Below are 14,168 nucleotides of genomic sequence, written 5' to 3'. Positions count from 1 at the left end.
GGGGAGAACGGGATGGGATCAGGGATCCACCCTGGGATCCACCCCTGAGGGGTTTGGGATCCACCCCTGGGAATTTGGGATCCTGGGATCCGCCAATAGCAGCACCTCCCACCCATACGGCCTGGGGAGAACATGATCAGCTCAGGGATCCACCCAGGGGATTCGGGATCCTGGGATCCACCAATAGCAACGCCTCCCGCCCGTACGGCCTAGGCGTAATGGGGATGGGATCAGGTCAGGGATCCACTCTGGGATCCACCCAGTGGGATCCACCCCTGGGATTTGGGATCCTGGGATCCACCCCTGGGATCCACCCCTGGGATCCACCCCTGGGGGGTTGGGACCCTGGGATCCACCAATAGCGGCCCCACGGCGCCTCCCGCCCGTACAGCCTGGGAGGAAAGGATGGGATCAGGGATCCACCCCGGGATCCACTCAGGGGATCCGGGATCCAGCCCTGGGATCCACCCCAGGAATTTGGGATCCTGGATTTCCTCCCCAGATCCACTCCGGGACCGACTCAGGTGATTCGGGATCCTGGGAAATCCACCCTGGGAGCAACCCCGGGAAATTGGGATCCTGGAATCCACCCCCAGATCCACCTCAGGAATTTGGGATCCTGGGATCCACCCCTGGGAATTTGGGATCCTGGATTTCACCCCCAGATCCACCCTGGGGTCCACCCTGGGGATTGGGGATCCTGGGATCCATCCCCAGATCCACCCCTGGGATCCACCAACAGCGGCACCTCCCGTCTGTACGGCCTGGGGGGAACGGGATCAGATCGGGATCCACCCCTGGGATCCACCCCTGGGAATTTGGGATCCTGGGATCAGGAGCTGGAATCAGCTGAATCCACCCTGGGATCCACTCTGGGAATTTGGGATCCTGAGAAATCCACCCTCAGATCCACCCTGGGAATTTGGGATTCTGGATTTCCTCCCCAAATCCACCCTGGGAATTTGGGATCCTGGGAAATCCACCCTGGGATCCATCCCGGGAATTTGGGATCCTGGGGTCGGGATGGGTTTGGGATCATGAATCAGCTGAATCCACCCCTGGGAATTCAGGATCCTGAGGAAGGGGTGGATTTGGGATCTTGGATGGGTGGATTTGGGATTGGGATCAAGAATCTGCTGGGTCCACCTTGGGATCCACCCCTGGGACCCACCCCAGGAATTTGGGATCAGATTGGGATGCACCCCTGGGAATTTGGGATCCTGAGAAATCCACCCTCAGATCCACCCTGGGAATTTGGGATTCTGGGAAATGCACCCTGGGATCCACCCTGGTAAATCCACCCTGGTATCCTGGGATCCACTCTGGGAATTCAGGATCCTGGGATTGGGAATCCACCAGATCCAGCGCTGGATCCTTGGATCCAACTGATTCCCAATCCTGACCCCAAGATCTCAAATTCCCAGAGTGGATCCTGAGGCTGGATCCCAGAGTGGATCCTGGGGATGGATCTCAGCGCTGGATCCTTGGATCTGCCTGATCCCCATTTCCAATCCCAGGATCTCAAATTCCCAGAGCAGATCCCAGAGTGGATTTCCCAGGCTGGATCCACCCAATTCCCATCTCCCGGAGCGGATCCCAGGTTTGGATTTCCCGGGGTGGATCCCAGGGCCGATTCCCGCTCCTGCCTTCCCCAATTCCTGGGGCTGGATCCCAGAGTGGATCCCGGGACTGGATCCTTGGATCTGCCTGATTCCCAATCCTGATCCCGGGATCTCAGATTCCCAGAGTGGATCCAAGAGTGGATTTCTCGGGGCAGATCCAGCCAATTCCCCAAACTCCCCGAGTGGATCCCACAGTGGATCCCAGAGTGGATCTCAGCACTGGATCCACCTGATTCCCAATCCCAAGATCCCAATATCTCCAATTCCCCGAGTGGATCCTGGGGCTGGATCCCAGGGTGGATCCTTGGATCTGCCTGATTCCCAATCCCCATCCCCATCCCAGGATCTCGAATTCCCAGAGCGGATCCCAGAGTGGATTTCTCGGGGCAGATCCACCCAATTCCCAAACTCCCGGAGTGGATCCCACAGTGGACCCCAGAGTGGATCCTTGGCTCTGCCTCATTCCCAATCCCAATCCCAGGATCTTGAATTCCCAGAACGGATCCCAGAGTGGATTTCTCAGGGCAGATCCACCCAATTCCCAATCTCCCAGAGCAGATCCCAGAGCGGATTTCCCAGGCTGGATCCACCCAATTCCCAATCTCCCAGAGTGGATCCCGGGGCTGGATCCTACAGTGGATCCCAGAGTGGATGCTTGGATCTGCCTGATTCCCAATCCAGAGTGGATCCCAGAGTGGATTTCTCGGGGCAGATCCACCCAATTCCCAAACTCCTGGAGCGGATCCCGCGTTTGGATTTCCTGGGGTGGATCCCAGCGCCGATTCCCACTCCTGGCTACCCAGTCTCCCACAGTGGATCCCAGAGTGGATTTCTTGTGGCAGATCCATCCAATTCCCCATTTCCCGGAGTGGATCCCGGGGCTGGATCCTACAGTGGATCCCAGAGTGGATGCTTGGATCTGCCTGATTCCCAATCCTGGGATTTCAAATTCCCAGAGCGGATCCCAGAGTGGATTTCTCGGGGCAGATCCAGCCAATTCCCCAACTCCCAGAGTGGATTTCTCGGGCTGGATCCTGCCAATTCCCCATCTCCCGGAGCGGATCCCGCGTTTGGATTTCCTGGGGTGGATCCAGCACCGATTCCCGCTCCTGCCTTCCCCAATTCCTGGGGCTGGATCCCAGAGTGGATCCCGGGGCTGGATCCTTGGATCTGCCTGATTCCAAATCCCAAGATCCTGAATTCCCAGAGTGGATCCTGGGGATGGATCTCAGCACTGAATCCTTGGATCCGCCTGATTCCCAATCCTGGGATTTCGAATTCCCAGAGCGGATCCCAGAGTGGATTTCTCAGGCTGGATCCTGCCAATTCCCCAACTCCTGGAGTGGATCCCGGGGTGGATTTCTTGGGGCAGATCCACCCAATTCCCATCTCCCGGAGCGGATTCCGGGGTTGGATCCCAGAGTGGATGCTTGGCTCTGCCTGATTCTAAATCCCGGGATCTTGAATTCCCGGAGTGGATCCCGCGGGTGGATTTCCCATGCTGGATCCACCCAATTCCCCATCTCCCAGAGCAGATCCCAGAGTGGATTTCCCGTCCATCCCGTCCGTGCGTGCCCCACCTGTACATGATGACGTTGATGTAGCAGGAGTCGCGCTGGAAGCAGGGGCTGAGCGGGATCCGGTCGCGGCGGCAGAAGCGGATCTCCACCGGGAAATGCGCGCCCAGGCCCGGCTCCGCCGCCAGCGCCGCCCGCAGCTCCAGCAGCGCCGCCCGCGCCCGACCGCTGACCAAAAACCACACACACACAGAGAGAGAAATGGGATCGGGAATGCCGGAAACGAGCGGGGAGAGCGGCATGGGATGCTGGGAATGGGCTGGGATGGGCTGGGAATGGGCTGGGAATGGGCTGGGAATGGGCTGGAATGGTTGGGAATGGGCTGGGAATGGTCTGGGAATGGGCTGGGAGGTTCTGGAATGGTCTGGAATGTGGGGGGACACACAGGGGATCTGGGGTTTGGAGCGGGACGGGGTTGGGATCCTGGGCTTGGGATCTGCAGGGTTCTCCAGCCCATGGAATTCTGGGAATGTTCTGGGAATGTTCTGGGAATGGGCTGGGAATGGGCTGGGAATGGGCTGGGATCACAGGGATCTGGGGTTTGGGACGGGATGGGGTTGGGATCCTGGGGTTGGGATCTGCAGGGATCTCCAGCCCATGGAATTCTGGGAATGGTCTGGAATGTTCTGGGAATGGTCGGGAATGGGCTGGAATGTGGGATCACAGGGGATCCGGGGTTTGGAGCAGGACGGGGTTGGGATCTGCAGGGATCTGCGTTCTAAAGAATTCCAGGTTTTCCTGGGAATGGTCGGGAATGGTCTGGGAACAATCGGGAATGGGCTGGGAACAATCGGGAATGGTCTAGGAATGGTCTGGAATGGTCAGGAACAGTCTGGAATGTGGGATCACAGGGGATCTGGGGTTTGGGATGGGAATGGTCTGGCATCTGCAGGGATCTCCAGCCCATGGAATTCTGGGAATGGTCTGGAATGGGCTGGGATGGGCTGGGAATGGTCTGGGAATGGTCGGGAAAGGTCAGGAATGGGCTGGGATCTGCAGGGATCTCCAGCCCATGGAATTCTGGGAGTGTCCTGGGAATGGTCTGGAATGGGCTGGAATGGGCTGGGATCACAGGGGATCCGGGGTTTTGGGATGGGATGGGTTTGGGATCCTGGGCTTGGGATCTGCAGGGATCTCCAAGGAAATATTCCCAGTGGGAATGGTGTCTGCTCTTCCCATGGATTTGGGATCCTGGAGTTGGGATCTGCAGGCATCTCCAGCCCACGGAATTCCAGGTTTTCCTGGGAATGGTCAGGAATGGTCTGGAATGTTCTTCCCATGGGATCACACAGGGATCCAGAATGTGGGACGGGATGGGTTTGGGATCCTGGGCTTGGGACCTGCAGGGATCTGCATTCTAAAGAATTCCAGGTTTTCCTAGGAATGGTCTGGAATGGGTTGGAATGTGGGGGGACACACAGGGGATCCAGGGTTTGGGATCCTGGGCTTGGGATCTGCAGGGATCTCCAGCCCATGGAATTCTGGGAATGTTCTGGAATGTTCTTCATGTGGGATCACACGGGGGATCTGGGGTTTGGGATGGGATGGGGTTGGGATCCTGGGGTTGGGATCTGGAGGGGTCTCCAGCCCATGGAATTCTGGGAATGGTCTGGGAATGGTCTGGGAATGGTCTGGAATGGGTTGGGAATGGTCGGGAATGGTCTGGGATCACAGGGGATCTGGAGTTTGGAGCAGGATGGGGTTGGGATCCTGGGCTTGGGACCTGCAGGGATCTCCAGCCCGGGGAATTCTGGGAATGTTCTGGAATGGGCTGGGAATGTTCTGGGAATGGTCGGGAATAGGCTGGGAATGGGCTGGGAACGGTCGGGAATGTGGGATCACAGGGGATCCGGGGTTTGGGATGGGATGGGGTTGGGATCTGCAGGGATCTCCAGCCCATGGAATTCTGGGAGTGTTCTGGGAATGGTCTGGAATGGTCTGGGAATGGTTGGGAATGGGCTGGGATTGGGCTGGGAATGGGCTGGGAATGGTTGGGAATGGTCTGGAATGGTTGGGAATGGGCTGGGAAGGGCTGGGAATGGGCTGGGAATGGTCGGGAATGGGCTGGGAATGGGCTGGGAATGGTTGGGAATGGGCTGGGAATGGTCGGGAATGTTCTGGAATGGTCTGGAATGGTCTGGAATGTGGGATCACAGGGATCCGGGGTTTGGGATGGGGTTGGGATCCTGGGCTTGGGATCTGCAGGGATCTGCATCCCATGGAATTCCTGGTTTTCCTGGGAATGGTCGAGGAATGGTCGGGAATGGTCGGGAATGGGCTGGGAATGGTCCAGGAATGGTCGGGAATGGGCTGGGAATGGGCTGGGAATGGTCGGGAATGTTCTGGAATGTTCTGGAATGTGGGATCACAGGGATCCGGGGTTTGGGACGGGGTTGGGATCCTGGGCTTGGGACCTGCAGGGATCTGCAGCCCATGGAATTCTGGGAATGGTCTGGAATGTTCTGGAATGTGGGATCACAGGGGATCCTGGGTTTGGAGCGGGATGGGGTTGGGATCTGCAGGGATCTCCAGCCCATGGAATTCCAGGTTTTCCTGGGAATGGTCGGGAATGGTCTGGAATGGTCTGGGAATGGGCTGGGAATGGTCAGGAGTGGTCGGGAATGGTTGGGAATGGGCTGGGAATGGTCAGGAGTGGTCGGGAATGTTCTGGAATGTTCTTCACATGGGATCACAGGGGATCTGGTGTTTAGGATGGGGTTGGGACCTGCAGGGATCTCCAGCCCATGGAATTCCAGGTTTTCCTGGGAATGGGCTGGGAATGGTCCAGAATGGTCCAGAATGGTCTGGAATGTGGGATCACAGGGGTCTGGGGTTTGGGTTGGGATGGGATGGGGTTGGGATCTGCAGGGATCTGCGTTCTAAAGAATTCCAGGTTTTCCTGGGAATGGTCTGGGAATGTTCTGGGAATGGTCGGGAATGGTCTGGAAATGGGATGGGAATGGTCGGGAATGGTCGGGAATGGGCTGGGAATGGTTGGGAATGGTCGGGAATGTGGGATCACACAGGGGATCCGGGGTTTGGGATGGGGTTTGGGATCCTGGGCTTGGGCTCTGCAGGGATCTCCAGCCCATGGAATTCCAGGTTTTCCTGGGAATGGTCTGGAATGTTCTGGAATGTTCTGGAATGTGGGATCACTCGGGGGATCTGGGGTTTGGGATGGGGTTGGGATCCTGGGGTTGGGATCTGCAGGGATCCCCATGGAAATATTCCCGGTGGGAATGGTGAACCCAATCCATGATCCGGGGATCAGGGAATTCCCACAGGAATTCACCACCGGGATCAGGGAATTCCATGGGAATGGGCCCAGTCCTGGACTGGGATCTGGGAATTCCCGTGGGAAAAGGGAGCAGGATCCAGGAATGATGGGAATTACATGGGAATGGACTGGGATTTGGGAATTCCCATGGAAGAGGGCCAGGATTTGGGGATAGATTACATGGGAATGGACTGGGATCTGGGAATTCCCGTGGGATTGAACCGGGATCTGGGAATTACATGGGGATGGGCCCAGTCCTGGACTGGGATTTGGGAATTCCCGTGGAAAAGGAGAAGGATCTGGGAATTATGGGAATTACATGGGAATGGACTCAGATCTGGGAATTCCCATGGAAAAAGGGCCGGGATTTCAGAATTACATGGGAATGGCCCAATCCTGGACTGGAATTTGGGAATTCCCTTGGGATTGAACCAGGATTTGGGAATTCCATGGCGATGGCCCAGTCCTGGACTGGGATCAGGGAATTCCCATGGAAAAGGACTGGGATCAGGGAATTCCCGTGGGATTGAACCGGGATCAGGGAATTCCATGGGTATGGCCCAGTCCTGGACTGGGATCTGGGAATTCCCATGGGGATGAACCAGGATTTGGGGATTACATGGGAACAGCCCAGTCCTGGACTGGGATCAGGGAATTTCCATGGGAATGGAGTGGGATCTGGGAATTCCCAAGAGAATGGGCCCAGTCCTGGACTGGGATTTGGGAATTCCCATGGAAAAGGGCCGGGATTTGGGAATTCCCGTGGGATTGAACCGGGATCAGGGAATTACATGGGCACGGCCCAGTCCTGGACTGGGATCAGGGAATTCCCAAGGAAAAGGGCCAGGATTTGGGGATTACATGGGAATGTCCAAATCCCAGACTGGGATCAGGGAATTCCCGTGGGATTGAGCCCGGATTAGGGAATTCCCATGGGAATGGGCCCAGTCCTGGACTGGAATTTGGGAATTCCCATGGAAAAGGGCCGGGATTAGGGGATGGATTACATGGGGATGGCCCAGTCTGGGACTGGGATCAGGGAATTCCCGTGGGATTGAACCAGGATTAGGGAATTCCATGGGCACGGCCCAGTCCTGGAGTGGAATTTGGGAATTCCCGTGGAAAAGGGCCGGGATCTGGGAATTCCCGTGGGATTGAACTGGGATTAGGGAATTACATAGGAACGGCCCAGTCCTGGACTGGAATTTGGGAATTCCCGTGGGATTGAACCGGGATCAGGGAATTCCCGTGGAAAAGGGCCGGGATCAGGGGATGGGTTACATGGGCACGGCCCAGTCCTGGACTGGAATTTGGGAATTCCCGTGGGATTGAACCGGGATCAGGGAAATCCCGTGGGATTGAACCGGGATCAGGGGATGGGTTACATGGGCACGGCCCAGTCCTGGATTGGGATCAGGGAATTCCCATGGGAATGAACCAGGATTTGGAGATGGATTCCATGAGGATGGCCCAGTCCTGGACTGAGATCTGGGAATTCCCATGGGAATGGGCCGGGATCAGGGAATTCCATGGGAATGGGCCCAGTCCTGGACTGGGATCAGGGAATTCCCATGGAAAAGGGCCGGGATCAGGGAATTCCCATGGGAATGAACCAGGATCAGGGAATTCCCGTGGAAAAGGACTGGGATTTGGGAATTCCCAAGGAAAAAAGGGCTCGGATTAGGGGATTACATGGGCATGGCCCAGTCCTGGACTGGGATTTGGGAATTCCCATGGAAAAGGGCCGGGATTTGGGGATTACATGGGAATGTCCAAATCCCAGACTGGGATCATGGAATTCCCATGGAAAAGAGCCGGGATCAGGGGATTCCATGGGTACGGCCCAGTCCTGGAGTGGGATCTGGGAATTCCCATGGGATTGAACCGGGATCAGGGAATTCCCGTGGGATTGAACCAGGATCAGGGAATTACATGGGAACGGCCCAGTCCTGGACTGGGATCTGGGAATTCCCAAGGAAAAGGACTGGGATTTGGGAATTCCCATGGAAAAGGGCCGGGATTTGGGGATTACATGGGAATGTCCAAATCCCAGACTGGGATCATGGAATTCCCATGGAAAAGAGCCGGGATCAGGGAATTCCACGGGCACGGCCCAGTCCTGGAGTGGAATTTGGGAATTTCCATGGAAAAGGGAGCAGGATCCAGGAATGATGGGAATTCCATGGGAATGGACTCAGATCTGGGAATTCCCAAGAAAATGGGCCCAGTCCTGGACTGGGATCAGGGAATTCCCATGGGATTGAACCGGGATCAGGGGATTACATGGGCACGGCCCAGTCCTGGACTGGGATTTGGGAATTCCCATGGAAAAGGGCTGGGATCAGGGAATTCCCATGGGATTGAACTGGGATTTGGGGATTACATGGGCACGGCCCAGTCCTGGACTGGGATCAGGGAATTCCCATGGAAAAGGACCAGGATCAGGGAATTCCCGTGGGATTGAACCGGGATCAGGGAATTCCCATGGGCACGGCCCAGTCCTGGACTGGGATCAGGGAATTCCCATGGAAAAGGGCCGGGATTTGGGAATGGATTACATGGGCACGGCCCAGTCCTGGACTGAGATCTGGGAATTCCCATGGGATTGAACCGGGATTTGGGGATTACATGGGCACGGCCCAGTCCTGGACTGGGATTTGGGAATTTCCATGGAAAAGGGAGCAGGATCCAGGAATGATGGGAATTCCATGGGAATGGACTCAGATCTGGGAATTCCCAAGAAAATGGGCCCAGTCCTGGACTGGGATCAGGGAATTCCCATGGGATTGAACCGGGATTTGGGGATGGATTACATGGGCACGGCCCAGTCCTGGACTGGAATTTGGGAATTCCCATGGAAAAGGGCCGGGATCAGGGAATTCCCATGGGACTGAACCGGGATTTGGGAATTCCCATGGAAAAGGGCTGGGATCAGGGAATTCCCGTGGGATTGAACCGGGATTTGGGGATTACATGGGCACGGCCCAGTCCTGGACTGGGATTTGGGAATTCCCGTGGGATTGAACCGGGATTTGGGGATTACATGGGCACGGCCCAGTCCTGGACGTGCTGCCGGAAGCGGCACTCGTAGTTGAGGATGCGGTGGCTGCGGCCGACGCTCTCCTGGCGGGAGCTGAACAGGAGCCGGAAGAAAACGCGGTTGATCCAAACCACCAGGCCCGGGAAAAAGGTGCTGCAATAAAAAGGGGGGGAAAATAACCAAAAAAATGGGAATTCAGCCCTAAAAAAAACCCTGGGAATTCAGCCCCCAAAATGAGGGAATTCAGCCCCCCAAAAATGGGAATTCCTTCCCAAAAAAAAGGGAATTCGGCCCCCACAAAAAATGGGAATTCAGCCTCAAAAAATCAGGAATTCAGCCCCCGAAAAAATGGGAATTCAGTCCTCCAAAAAAGGGGAATTCCTTCAAAAACCCGGGAATTCCATCCCAAAAAAATGGGAATTCAGCCCCAAAAAAACCGGGAATTCAGCCCCCCCAAAAAAGGGGAATTCATCACCCAAGAAAATGGGAATTCCTTTCCAAAAAAACAGGAATTCAGCCCTAAAAAACCCGGGAATTCAGCCCCCAGGAAAACAGGAATTCAGCCCCCAGAAAAATGGGAATTCCTTCCCAAAAAAATGGGAATTCAGCCTTAAAAATTATGGGAATTCAGCCCCCAAAATGAGGGAATTCAGCCCCCCCAAAAATGGGAATTTCTTCCCAAAAAAACAGGAATTCAGCCCCCCAAAAAATGGGAATTCAGCCCTAAAAAACCGGGAATTCCTTCCCAAAAAAACAGGAATTCAGCCCCCAGGAAAACGGGAATTCAGCCCCCCCAAAAAAGGGGAATTCATCACCCAAGAAAATGGGAATTCCTTCCCAAAAAAACGGGAATTCAGCCCTAAAAAACCCGGGAATTCAGCCCCCAGGAAAACAGGAATTCAACCCCCCCAAAAATGGGAATTCAGCCCCCCAAAAAATGGGAATTCAGTCTCCAAAAAAATGGGAATTCCTTCCCAAAAACGGGAATTCAGCCCCCAAAAACCAGGAATTCCTTCCCAAAAAAAACCGGGAATTCAGCCCCCAGGAAAATGGGAATTCAGCCCCCAAAAAACTCCAGGAATTCAGCCCTAAAAAAACCGAGAATTCCTTCCCAAAAAACCCAGGAATTCAGTCCCCCCAAAAAATGGGAATTCCTTCCCAAAAAACCTGGGAATTCAGCCCCCCCCAAAAAATGGGAATTCCTTCCCAAAAAAACGGGAATTCAGCCCCCAAAAATGAGAATTCAGCCCCCCAAAGAATGGGAATTCCTTCCCAAAAAACCCAGAAATTCAGCCCCCAGAAAACAGGAATTCCTTCCCCAAAAAAACCCTGGGAATTCAGCCCCCAAAAAAATAGGAATTCATCACCCAAGAAAATGGGAATTCCTTCCCCAAAACCGGGAATTCAGCCCTAAAAAACCCGGGAATTCAGCGCCCAAGAAAATGGGAATTCAGCCCCCCAAAAAATAGGAATTCAACCCCCAAAAAACCAGGAATTCAGCCCTAAAAAACCAGGAATTCCTTCCCCAAAAAAACTTGGAATTCCGCCCCCAAAAAATGGGAAAAACCCAGGAATTCTTTCCCAAAAAGTCCCCCCCGAGGGGCAGGGAAAGGATCAGGGGATGCTGGGGTGGTTTGGGAATTCTGGGATTTGGGGTTTGGGATTTGGGATTTTTGGGATTTGGAATTTTGGTTTTGGAGTTTGGGGAGTTTGGGATTCCTGGGATTTTTGGGATTTGGGGTGCAGGATTTGGGATTTTTGGGATTTGGAGTTTGGGGTTTGGGAATTCTGGGATTTGGAATTTGGGGAGTTTGGGATTCCTGGGATTTTTGGGATTTGGGGTGCAGGATTTGGGATTTTTGGGATTTGGAAGTTGGGGTTTGGGAATTCTGGGATTTGGGGTTTGGGATTTTTGGGATTTGGGATTTGGGGGAGTTTGGGATTCTTGGGAGTTTTGGGATTTGGGGCTGGGATTTGGGGTGCAGGATTTGGGATTTTTGGGATTTGGAGTTTGGGGTTTGAGAATTCTGGGATTTGGAATTTGGGGAGTTTGGGATTCTTGGGATTTTTGGGATTTGGGGGGTGGCATTTGGGATTTTTGGGATTTGGGATTTTTGGGATTTGGAATTTGGGGTTTGGAGTTTGGGATTTGGAATTTGAGGAGTTTGGGATTCTTGAGATTTTTGGGATTTGGGGTGCAGGATTTGGGATTTTTGGGATTTGGAAGTTGGGGTTTGGGAATTTTGGGATTTGGGGTTTGGGATTTTTGGGATTTGGAATTTAGAAAGTTTGGGATTCTTGAGATTTTTGGGATTTGGGGGCTGGGATTTGGGGTGTGGGATTTGGGATTTTTGGGATTTGGGATTTGGGGTTTGGGGTTTGGGATTTTGGGGATTTGGAATTTGGGGAGTTTGGGATTCTTGGGATTTTTGGGATTTGGGGGCTGGGATTTGGGGTGCAGGATTTGGGATTTTTGGGATTTGGAGTTTGGGGTTTGGGAATTCTGGGATTTGGAATTTGGGATTTTTGGGGATTTGGAATTTGAGGAGTTTGGGATTCTTGAGATTTTTGGGATTTGGGGTGCAGGATTTGGGATTTTTGGGATTTGGGGTTTGGGAATTTTGGGGTTTGGAATTTGGGGAATTTGGGATTCTTGGGATTTTTGGGATTTGGGGGCTGGGATTTGGGATTTTTGGGATTTGGAATTTGAGGAGTTTGGGATTCTTGAGATTTTTGGGATTTGGGGGTGGCATTTGGGATTTTTGGGATTTGGAGTTTGGGGTTTCGGAATTCTGGGATTTGGAATTTGGGATTTTTGGGATTTGGAATTTGGGGAGTTTGGGATTCTTGGGATTTTTGGGATTTGGGGGCTGGGATTTGGGGTGTGGGATTTGGGATTTTTGGGATTTGGAGTTTGGGGTTTGGAGTTTGGGATTTGGAATTTGGGGAGTTTGGGATTCCTGGGATTTTTGGGATTTGGGTGCTGGGATTTGGAGTTTGGGGTTTGGGATTTTTGGGATTTGGGATTTAGAAAGTTTGGGATTCTTGGGATTTTTGGGATTTGGGGGCTGGGATTTGGGGTGTGGGATTTGGGATTTTTGGGATTTGGAGTTTGGGGTTTGGAGTTTGGGATTTGGAATTTGGGGAGTTTGGGATTCCTGGGATTTTTGGGATTTGGGTGCTGGGATTTGGAGTTTGGGGTTTGGGATTTTTGGGATTTGGGATTTAGAAAGTTTGGGATTCTTGGGATTTTTGGGATTTGGGGGCTGGGATTTGGGGTGTGGGATTTGGGATTTTTGGGAATTCCCTGGGAATTCGGAATTTCCTCAAATCCCATAAAAATCCCTGGGGATGGATCCCGGAATCCCCAACACCTCCCCCTATTCCAGGCTGGGAAATTCCTTGGATTTGGCTTTTCCAGCCCCAAAAATTTCCCACAAATTCATCAAATCTGGGAATCGGGAAAATTCCTTGGATTTGGTTTTTTTCCAGCTGGAAAAATTCCAGGATTTCTGTGGACGCCAGGGGGCAGCAGAGCCCGAGCCGGGAACGCCCTCCCTGGGAAAGCTGCAATTCCCAAAATTCCCCCTTTGCCGGGAATGGGAACGCTCCCGAAAAACCCCAAAAGATCCCAGCACAAGGGGGGGGAAATGGGGATAAAAGTGGGATGGGAAAATCCCGATCCTGATCCCGATCTCGATCTCAATCCTGATCCCAGCACTGATCCCAACTCTGATCCCGATCCCAATCCTGATACTGATCCTGATCCCGATCCCAATTCCAACCCCAATCCTGATCTTGATTCCAATCCCAATCCCAATCCTGATCCCAATCCCAATCCTGATCCCAATCCCATTCCCCTTCCTGATCCCATTCCTGATCCCAATCTCGATCCCAATAATGAACTTGAACCCAATCCCAATCCCGATCCCGACCCGAATCGCAATCCTGATCCCAATGATCACAGCCCCCATCCCGATCCTGACCCCAATGATCCCAATCCCAATCCCGATCCCAATCCTGATCCCAACCCCGATCCCAATGAGCCCAACGATCCCAATCCTAATCTTCATCCCAATCCCAAACCAATCCCAACCCCAATCCTGATACTAATCCCGATCCTGATCCCAATCACAATCCCGATCCTGATCCCGATCCCAACTCCCAATCCTGGTCCCAATTATCCCAACCCCAATCCCGGTACTAATCCCAATCCTGATCCCAACCCCGATCCCGATCTTGAGCCCCACCCCGACCCCAATCCCAATGATCCCAATCCCAATGATCCCAATCCTAATCTTAATCCCAAACCCAATCCCGATACTGATCCTGATTCCAATCCCAAAACTGATCCTGACCCCAATCCTCATCCAAACCCCAATCCCGATCTCAATCCTGATCCCGATCCCAACCCCGATCCCAATGCTCCCAATGCTGATCCCCATCCCAATCCCCATCCCGATCCTAATCCCAGTCCTGATCCCGATCCCGATCCCGATCCCGATCCGAATCCCAATCCTGATCCCAATGATCACAGCCCCCATCCCAATCCTGACCCCAATGATCCCAATCCCAATCCCGGCACTAATCCCAACACTGATCCCAATCCCCATCCCAATCCTGATCCCCACCCCGATCCCAATGAGCCCAAT

The 14,168-nt window shown here is 53.6% G+C and overlaps 1 protein-coding gene across 1 annotated transcript in view; it reads right to left on the bottom strand.

Moving 5' to 3' along the window:
* Positions 1–356: 356 nt before the first annotated feature.
* LOC139584903 (L-gulonolactone oxidase-like) overlaps positions 357–14,168 on the bottom strand; it is a gene marked incomplete at its 3' end in the record, with an annotated part of 72,305 nt that continues 58,493 nt past the window's right edge. Inside the window, exons 9-11 of the mRNA XM_071417254.1 lie at positions 9,520–9,669; positions 3,203–3,367; positions 357–392 (exon numbers count right to left, since the gene is read on the bottom strand). Of these exons, the coding sequence (XP_071273355.1) occupies positions 357–392; positions 3,203–3,367; positions 9,520–9,669 (351 nt within the window). The remainder of the gene's footprint in view (positions 393–3,202; positions 3,368–9,519; positions 9,670–14,168) is intronic.

The sequence above is a fragment of the Agelaius tricolor genome, unplaced genomic scaffold (genome assembly GCF_023055355.1).
Source record: "Agelaius tricolor isolate 1412-34295 unplaced genomic scaffold, bAgeTri1.0.p SCAF_68, whole genome shotgun sequence".
Taxonomy (NCBI): domain Eukaryota; kingdom Metazoa; phylum Chordata; class Aves; order Passeriformes; family Icteridae; genus Agelaius; species Agelaius tricolor.
Note: the sequence above shows the minus strand (reverse complement) of the source record. Positions and strands in the feature narration are given on the sequence as shown.